The sequence below is a fragment of the Cebidichthys violaceus genome, unplaced genomic scaffold (genome assembly GCF_023349555.1).
Source record: "Cebidichthys violaceus isolate CVI_PGR_0920_01 unplaced genomic scaffold, fCebVio1.0.p SCAF_5, whole genome shotgun sequence".
Taxonomy (NCBI): domain Eukaryota; kingdom Metazoa; phylum Chordata; class Actinopteri; order Perciformes; family Stichaeidae; genus Cebidichthys; species Cebidichthys violaceus.
In genome coordinates, this window is record NW_027176705.1 from 4,485,744 (window position 1) to 4,495,708 (window position 9,965).

Here is a 9,965-nt window from a genome sequence, read left to right on the forward strand (position 1 = left end):
TACCCAACACTTTCTTGGAAACAACTGCAGCTGTTTGTCAAAGTGGGACCTGTCTTTTTTTTCTGGATCTCCTCTGTGATTCGCTCTTCCAAGACATTTGACCACTGCTATGACTACACATGGTGTCGACGTCAGGAGCAGGAGGAGGGCACCCCGTCACACCAAGACTTGTCAGTCCACTCCTGTGTCTAACACCCCCCAAGTGACAGGTAGGAAGTAGAGTGTGAAGAATCAAAAGAGTAGCGGTAGTTCCTTTGAGGGGATAATTTGGGAGAAACATGCTGATATTAGTTATCACCCAGGAAAACAACCCATAAACTGCATATGAGAAGAGGCAAATTAGAAATAATTGAATCATATGTCTTACAATTTGTTATTCTTTTTAATTCCGTATTTGCCAAAATGAAGGCTTTCAGATACTGTTAAATTAATCATGTACATTTCAACATTTCAACAGAGAATGCTACTATAATTAATTGTATCAGAAATATTCATGCATAACAAATATGTATGATTGGATAAGCCCCTGTGGAAGTTCCTCTTACAATACAGAAGCATTGGCATTTCCACAGCCCCCCTCACTGTGCCTCTGTGATAGTTCACAGGGCCCCTGGCACAGCCGCAGCTGTCACACACAACCTGTGGTCTGGACGGGTAGATTGTTGAGTAATAATAGTTTACTGTCAACTACAGTAATTCATTTTTGTACATGTTGGTGGAATTGGACCTTGACAAAGAAGAATCAAGTTCCAAATGTGGCTAAATATAAGTTAATGGGTGAAATTAAGATGTATGCTGACCAAAACCTACACTGACAGTATGTTGTTTGGAGCCTTTAGTTTGAAGTATCCTTTCTTTCTTCCTTTAACAAAAGGGGCATTAGCTTTCTGTCAAATCAGATCATAGTGGTTCCTTTGTGAAAGAATTGGGAGAAAAATAGAAAAAAAATAACAAGCAGCCTAAATGAAAAGTCATTCCACAATCAATCACACACAGAACTGGATAAATCTTGGACCAATAATGGATGTTCCTGGTTTGAATTTTAAACTTTTTTAAAGAATATTTCCTACAGCTATTTGACCCTTTTCTTCTTTTTTTTTTACTCCATATATTTTATCTCTTTGGTGGTCCAAGCATGGACATGGAGCTTTTTTAAGGCAGTCAGCTGTCACTATGTTGTCATTCCGTCATGTGTTTTGTGGACTGTTAAGCAGCCAGCCAGACATGCCAGTCATATACAGAGATCAGAGAGGCTCATGGTGCAATCCATGTCACCCTAGCACCCTGGATAGATAGAGAGATGAACATCACGCATTGTACCTGTCCAACAGTTAATGATTTACTCCGATTAAAGCTTAGGGTTTTGATTGTCTGTAAATAATTCTAAAATACTTGGGCTCAGAGTTATCAACAGTGCAAACAGAAGTCCTTTTAATGTAACTCAGTTTGGGATTTGTATATTCTCTTCCCAGGGCCATTATACATGAACAACATGTTTTCGGTATTTTTGCCTGCAGCCAAGATCAAGTGGTAAGTTTCTTTAGAGCCTTCTATCACATTGTTTTATTCACCCTAAGGCCAATCCACAATCTAAAGTCTATATAAAATGAGCCCCTTTTTTTAATCGACCATTCCCAGATTTAAAGTTAAATGGATGTATTGGCTAGACTAGGTCTGAAATGACATTTCTCCTCATTGTTGCACACCATATACATAATTTGTGTTGCTCAGAGGAAATCAGTGGTATATTACTTGAAAAACAGCTGACTTTCAATTGATCTGTTCCCCAAAAAGTTGCACTGTGAGGGGTAATATAATTTATAAATGAAGGCCAGAGCTGTTTGAGTGCTTCATCATAGATGCGTTGAGACAGCTGAGTGAGCAGCTCCCAGACTAAAATGCGAGTACTGTGATGATTTCATTGTTAATGTCTGACTGGAATTTCTCACTTACTCCTCAATAATTAAAAGTATCGAGGCGGAACAGCTTTGGTGTTCCACCCAATCCTTCTGAGTCAAACTTCATCTCTTGCCGTGATTCAACCTGATCAGGCTCATCAGAACGGTTCAGACGTGAAGGGCTGATATGTGAGGTCATGTAAAAATATCAGTGTGATGAGTGGGTTTATCCACTGTGAATGCTTGTTACAGCGTGTCATTGGTGTGTCATTTTACATCATCCGAGTGACAAAGCCAACAACCTGATGTGACAATCATCTTTTCAAAATTAAGCTGTGACTTCGAGTCAATTGTGGCTGAGAAGGTACTCTTTGTGCCTGTGGCGCCTACGAGTCGGGGCAGGTAATCTTATATTGAATACAACTGTCTTTAGTGGATGAAGCCTATAACCTTGATATGCAGCACTCAGCAGTCATCAGTAACCGTATCCGCTTTCTGACTTTTAATATAATTAGATTTAGGGCGTAAAAATAATTGATGAGCTATCTTCTATCAGCTGCTTGTCCACATTAAATTCAATGCCCTCGTCCTTTTAGCCAGGGTTTTTGGCATCTCCCCCTCAGTCAAGTCAATGTAACAGGGCCTCTTGTTAAAAGTCAGATCCAGCAGGAACTGAAAAACATTAAAAGCATTAGAGAGAGTTAGATTTCTGTCAGTAGGAAAAGTGCATGCCTAGGTGAAAACGTCAGAAAAAGGATTCCAGATTTAAAAGCAGTGTTCGAAGCAGCTGTGCTACAATAATTGACATTGCCGCCTCAAATTTTAGCGCCGGACAAATTTAGCACGGCTTTGACTTCATATCGTTTAGCGCCGACTCAGAAATACCATCATGTCCTGACACACATAAAGAGAACTTGTTCGCTTGCCAGCTCTCCATTCTCTGTTATTCCCCCGAGAATTCACCTGTTGTGGTTCTGCATCCTGTCACTACTGCTGCTGAGGCACTGCAAGAGGATGTAACAGACACACATGGAGAGTCACATCTATTTAGCAAACTGTTAATATCACTTTCTGTAAACTTTATTTCTCAAGATAAAGGTCTAAATGTTGTTTTGTAGTCGTCTCCAAACTGACAGGAATACAATTCGGGCGGAGAACTGATTCCTTCTAGGTCTGGGTGTTGATCCTTGATGCATTTTGAGTACCAACCAAAAGGACTGAAAACTGAAGTGTCAAAAGTGAGATGGAGGATGAAGGATTCTTTGAGCAGATATTTTCTGATCTAAATTTTCTTAGTTAAGACTATTTTACTGAGGCAAAATCTTTTATTGAACACTTTGCTTAATGACAAAAAAGGTAAAAACAGTCAAAATAAGTTGAATTTACCCAAAGTAAGGTATTTTTTTGGTTCTAATATTGATACCCAGCCCTAGTTAGTGTTTTCCTAAAAGTCAAATTTAAGTCTGAATACACAGGAATTAGCCTGTAAAATGACCAAAATGAGTAAAATTTTAAACTGTAGAATGTAAAACAAATTTAGACAGAGAATATAGAGGACACGACCCCCATGTCCTCAATGGTAGCTATAACCCTGAATGCGATTACAGATATTTGAACTTATGAGGGAAGTTCCAGTGGGCAACTTTGTTTTGTTTTGACTTAAGATATTTCCAAGTTAACATTTACGTTCACACAATCAAAAGTGAAACGTAAATCAGCAAAATGAGAAAACACCTAATACACATGGTGGAAAGCATGTTATGCAGGTCTCAAATTTGAAAACAAATGTGTTTTCATAAACCAGAGTCAGGATATGATCCAAACTAAAAGTGATCCCCGCTGTAAAATGCATGTACATTTCTGGTTTTGCTCCACAAAAGAAATAACCACTATGGTAAACTTGACACACAAAGTTACATTGAAATGCTTTATTTTCAGTGAATACAAAAAATAGTTTTATTGAGGCCGGATAAATATCTATCATATTGTATGTTATCACTTATCTTTATTGTAGCAACTTCTTAATTTGATTCTGTTCTGAGGGAAAAAATGTACAGGACACTTCAATTACTCCACATCATTGAAATGCGCCACAACATCTTAATGGTGACAGATATATCAACATGTTCATATCACATTTATCTTTCATAGAGGCTTAAAAGCACGAGGGGAAAAAGCCAATTCATAAAATATCAGTGACTTCATAACATACAATAAAGCAGTTGACAAACTAAAATCTCCAGTTTGTTGTAGTTTAGAAGCACTGTGGTACATGCCCATGGAATGCAGTACATAATGTGTCCATTATATATATATATATATATATATATATATATATATATATATATATATATATATATATATATATATATATATATATATATATATATATATATATATATATATGCTGATGGTACATCTACAGCAACACATTTTGTTGACTGGTGGACAGTTTCTCTGTCATCCCCAAAAGGCCTTACATGTGGCAGAGTTCAGCACTTAGAGGAACAGTACGTTAAGAAGTGATACAATAAATGTTAGGTTAAAACAATTGCTCGTCCAGTACCTTCTACTGACCGATGAGGTGAAGCTGTCACTCAAGCTGACCAGACACTGTATGGGCTACGGACTAAGGCACTAATAATAACACTACAGACTTGACTGATGAGTAGTGGACCCCATTTTACCCCCCCCCCTTCCTCCCACACTCACACACAAAATACAATGCAGGAAAACGCCTCTGAATTCAGGCCCCAACTGTAAAAAAAAAAACAAACTGTAATGTGACGGTCTGTCTTGAGCCATAAGCTATGGTGTACGGTCTTGTATGTGGAGGTCAGAATCACTCAGTGCATCCTTAAAAGGTAAACTCTGTCACTGTATAAAGAAAGAGATGCATCTGAAGCACAAAGCCATGCATTTTCACAGCAGGACCTATTCTTACAATTTACTGTAGTTTATTATAGAAACACAGCCCATGAAGTAAGACGAGGGAACCAAACACACTACAATCAAACTCGGTAAACAAAAGGTTCTTCTATTGTAGCAAGTAGTATATTCAGTATAGTCACACAAAGCACCCTGCAATTCAGAGAGTGATGGACCAAAAAAGGAGATGAACTGCAGTGATTAGTGTTGCAGTCACTTCACTTTCAATCCACTTATTTTAACATCAATTCTAACCAGTTTTATTTGATACAATTAGCTTATTGGCAAGTTTTTTTTCTTCAGATTTACAAATTTGTGCTGCTTTCTGAATTTACAGAACTGGAGTTGAATCGATCAAATCAATCCCTGGCAGTGATTGAGTGTTGCTTGAGAAAGGACTACAATCACTCTCTCTAATAGTGAGATAGAAAATCACTAAGGGAAGGGCCAAAGTAAATCTGCAGGGAGTAGTAACCATCAGACAAAGCACAGAAATGGCACTGCACGGCATTCCATTGATTCAAGATGTCTGAGGTATTTACAGGTATTCTTAATTTGCAAGATGTTGTAGCCAATCAACCTGCCTGGTTACTCTAACCACATATTATATACTTAAAACTAAAACAAGCACTCAATTATACAATATCGTCTCCTATATTATTACTTTAAGTTTGCATGGTGTAAGGGAAACCAATACTGCCCCCTAGAGCACCATCCATGTTATTGCATGATGATCAAAATCAGTTCACGCTGTTTGTAGGTCTCAATACTCTTAAGATGTATGAAGGATATCTGACCACAGGCTCTGCTAGTAGTGGTAAATAAGTGAGACCATTTCTGACCCCTCTTTGCTAAAAAACAACAACTACAGGAGTAATAAATATTCCTTCAACGGTAATATGTGGTCCTGTGTAGAAAAGCATTCACATGGTAAGGTAATGTAAAACATTCTACTTGAGTCTGAGCGGCTGCACACGATGACACCTATATTCAAGAGCTTAGACAAACATGTAGAATTTGTTGCACCTTAGAGAGACATTTTGCATGTATAGCCCAACAATATTTGCATAAAAAAATGAAAGCAAAGCTTACATCAATGTCTACTTTAAAAGGCAGATTCCCCAAAACAACTGTCTGTTATTGAAATTTACACTATGGTCCAAGAAACACCAATATGCGTCCTACCTTCCATATAGGGTTAATGACCACCGAATTAAAGTCAAGACACGTCACATGATTGAAACTGATATTAAGGTGCCAAAATTGGAGCATAAAAGACAACATTCAAACAATATCAGAGTACCGAGCTGAAATCTTTTTGCTCTCCGAGTGACGTTGCAGTTAAACGGCTATATCACATGAATACAATCTTTTCTTCAGATTTAGAGCTGCAATTTGTGAAACAAAAAAAAAGAAATTGTAGCTTAAGGGCAAACATGAGAGCATGTGAACTGTGCTGTTTGTCCAGAGCGTGTCACATTCTGGTTCAGATTGGATCAGTCAAGTAGTTCTGCTATACATGAGGACAATGAGCAGTTTTTCAGTCGTTTTTCAGAAAGTAGTCAGTTCCATACAGTAGTAATTCAAACGTGCAAGTTTGAGATCTTTCCATGTGATGTGGACTCACTGCAGACTTGGGCATTACTGGTTTGTAAAATCAGTCACAACATATCTGAAGTCGCTGTAGGCCACATAACTGCTCGTTAAAAGGACACAACTCGCAACACAAACACAGATGTGCTCTTCACACAGCTTAGATCGTATGCAGATGTGAGTTTGAATATTTAGTTGTCGTCCTCTCGTAGTTCGCTGGGCAAGAACTTGTACTGCTGCTGCCTGATTTGAGCCAGTTTCTTTCTAGCTTCTTCCAGCTCTCTCTCCTTTCTCAGCATCTCCTCCTGGGCTGCAATGATCTAGACAGACAAAAACACATTTGAACTGCTATATAACTCTGTAAAACATATTTTGAGATAGCAGCCTCAATTCCACTCAGCCCACTTTTGGTTCACATAAGACACATACACTTAAATATTAACAAATCTGTTTGATGAGTGTGTTTGTGTGTGTGTGCAGGTGTACTGAGCTTCAATTCCCACATTTTGAAAGTCATAAATACAGTATTGGCATGAGTATTGGATGAAAGAAAATTAACATATTTTTGAGGCGGAAGGAATTAATCTAGAAGCTGAGTGTATTTAAAAACTTGGTCTAAATTTTTAGAGGCATTAAATCAATGCAGCCAAATGTCAGTGCCCAGCTATGTGTGACAGTGTAGCAAAGATAAATCAAAAATGTGAATATATTGTAATAATTACAGGAAATTATTTGAGCCTATATCTAAGTATAGAGGACAGACAGTATTTCATAAGTTTTGGATGTTTAAATAAACACAATCTAGTGCTAATATGTCCATTTGTCAAAAATGATTAAATAAGTATAAAAATGTCAATTAACAAATTAACTATCACATGTGTGTATGACATGTTCCCCACTCAGGTTAGCCAGTGAAACCAACTTCCAAAAACAACCTCCACTGCTCTGCGTTCTTACCTGTGCTATCCCCCCCACAAACTTGGTCTTGACCACCACGTTGGCTTCATCTGCTTTGTCAAACGCTGCCTTCTGAGCGGCCCGCACCAAGTTGTCAGAGGCCTTCTTTACCGCATTCCCAGCAATCTATTAGAGAAAGAGATCCGTTGAGAGCAGCTAATAGCAGCATAAAAAGACAGTGAACAAGAACACTGAACCTGCTCCATGTTATGAGAACAAATTGTGAGTTGAGCTGCACCTGTAGTCTCCTCATTGCCTCGGAGTCCTGGTCAGCCTTCACCTTACAGGCCACCAGCAGCTGGGCGGTGGAGGCAGCCACCTGCTTGGCTGAAGAGATGAGCTTCTCCTCACTTGCATGGCCTTGCACGGAGGCGTTTGCTGCCTCACACAGGTTGCTGGTCGCTGCTGCTACCATACGTGCCTGGAAGAGAAAAGCAGAGACGGAAAATGTTGTTGGCAAAATTGTGCCTCAGATTGTAAACCGCATGAAATGCCCCCTTACTGCATACTTACAGCAGAGATGAGCCCCTGGGACCACTGTCCGTCATCCACAGCGTTGGCAGGGATGAGGCCCACTTTGCCCTGAGCCACCAGCTCTCTCTGGGCAGCCGAGGCCGATTTGACCAAAGCGCTGGTGGCTGCAGCGATGGACTTGGCTGCCTCCAGGATCTGCTCCTCAAAGTTCAGCGTCTCGTCTGCTTGCTGAGGGGTAAGGAGACAAATCAGTCAGACAGGATCCTTCAAAAGGCCAAAGTTTGCTACCTTCAGTACCACTAGGATTATAAGTGAAATACCAAGTCAAATCATCGCAGATCGCTCCTAAATGTAACTCTTTTCAACTTGGAGATGAAGAAAGTTACATCTGACTGATGATTTTTGGTGACTAAGAGAAACAAAAGATGTCTTTAAGCAGCCAAATACAAAGCATCTTTTTTAACAGCCGATAAGGGAGCTAGATGCAACCGAAGAAGAAACAAGACTCTGCACGAAGATTATTGGTCAGTGTTACACATCCAATCATACTCTAGTCTGCCTGTTTAAAACACACACACATTCACACCACAAGTCTGTAGACAGGGCGGGACACTGTAGGAATATGTTTGATATATAGTTGGAACGGAATAACAACCTAATATATCAAACATATCAGACAGAGCCCTGCAGAGAAGGCCTCCGGTGGTGGGGGCAGGCAGGGAAGGGTTAACTGGGAGCCAGAGGACAAATACTGGGACAAGCTTTAGCTACAACTACCACAGGACGGATGATGGGAGGAGGATGGGGAAACACTGCAGAAGGGAATATGGCTGAAGATAATATATAATGTATGAGTTTTCAACTCAACAATGAGGAAAGCTTCAGCTGCAGAGATATAAAGTAAAACTTTGATATCTAACAATGAGTAAAGCTTGAATGTCCGTGATAGTTATGGAAAGTTCAAATTAAGAGATTCTGGTGAAGTTCTGATCTTCAATCAGGTCAAAGAAAGTTTGATAGGAATATTTAACAGGGAGGAGATGGCATAAGACACTGAGCAACATTCTGTAAATGTCAAAAAAACAAAATGTGTGATTTTTGTTCTTGTGAAATCTCAAACTCTCAACATTGAAACTTGAATACAAACCACAAAAAACAACAGAGATGTTTACTGAGAAGCAGAGCACATTGATAAAAGGTATAAGGGGTCATGCTTCAAAGCATTGCTGCAAAGAAAATTTGTCCAATAAAGATATATACTTCTGTATTTTTACTTGAGCAAACTTTTGAATGCAGGACTTTTACTTGTATTGGAGTATTTTTACATTGTGGTATGAATACTCTTACGAATACTCCGATAACTTCTTCCACTACTGCATACATGAATCTATACATTTATATTAACCGTTGTAATGTAAGCTTGTGTTTTACGAGTCATAACCTTTACTGTTATATAATGAACATTTTCTTCTGTGGTTAGAAAAGCCTTGAAAACAGTGTTGTAGCATTACAGGTTTATACTGCGAAACTATTTTGTTCTACTGCTCTGCAACTCTTTCAGGAAGAACTCTGTAGTGAAATTCTGCTTCACCTCTCCACACACCGACAGCGTCACAGTGAGTTATGTCATGTGGTAACCCACCTTGGGCTTGGCTCGGGGTTTGAGCTGCTCCAGCTTTTTAGCTGCTGCTTCAATGGACGCTGCCGCTCCGAGCAGCCTGTCTCTGCAATCACTGTTGGATCCTCGGGGTCCACCCACTCTGAACCTAAGGCACGAAATGTACACACACACACACACACACACACACACACACACACACACACACACACACACACACACACACACACACACACACTTAAGATTGAAATTTAAAAAAAAACAGGATTTCAAAAAGGTACTTCTGAAAGCGGTGTGTCAAAAGATCATGCCACACAACAACACCGTGATTACACACATGACTGCATCCCATGCATAGCTGATGGAGGCCACAGACTGCCATTCACTGAAATGAAGATGGAGTGATTTATTTAAAATGAGGTGGCACATGAAACGAAGCGCGATGGTTTGAACTGACTCAATGTACTTGAGAAGCCTGAGAGCAGCTGGATTTCAAA

At 39.4% G+C, this 9,965-nt stretch overlaps 1 protein-coding gene across 1 annotated transcript in view; it reads right to left on the bottom strand.

Annotated features, from left to right (window-relative positions):
* Positions 1-3,811: 3,811 nt before the first annotated feature.
* The window catches only part of tln2a (talin 2a), an 86,977-nt gene continuing 80,823 nt past the window's right edge, over positions 3,812-9,965 (bottom strand). The window contains 6 exon segments of the mRNA XM_068730189.1: positions 3,812-6,739; positions 7,377-7,502; positions 7,615-7,797; positions 7,890-8,078; positions 9,493-9,572; positions 9,575-9,616. Of these exon segments, the coding sequence (XP_068586290.1) occupies positions 6,611-6,739; positions 7,377-7,502; positions 7,615-7,797; positions 7,890-8,078; positions 9,493-9,572; positions 9,575-9,616 (749 nt within the window). The 3' untranslated portion in view covers positions 3,812-6,610.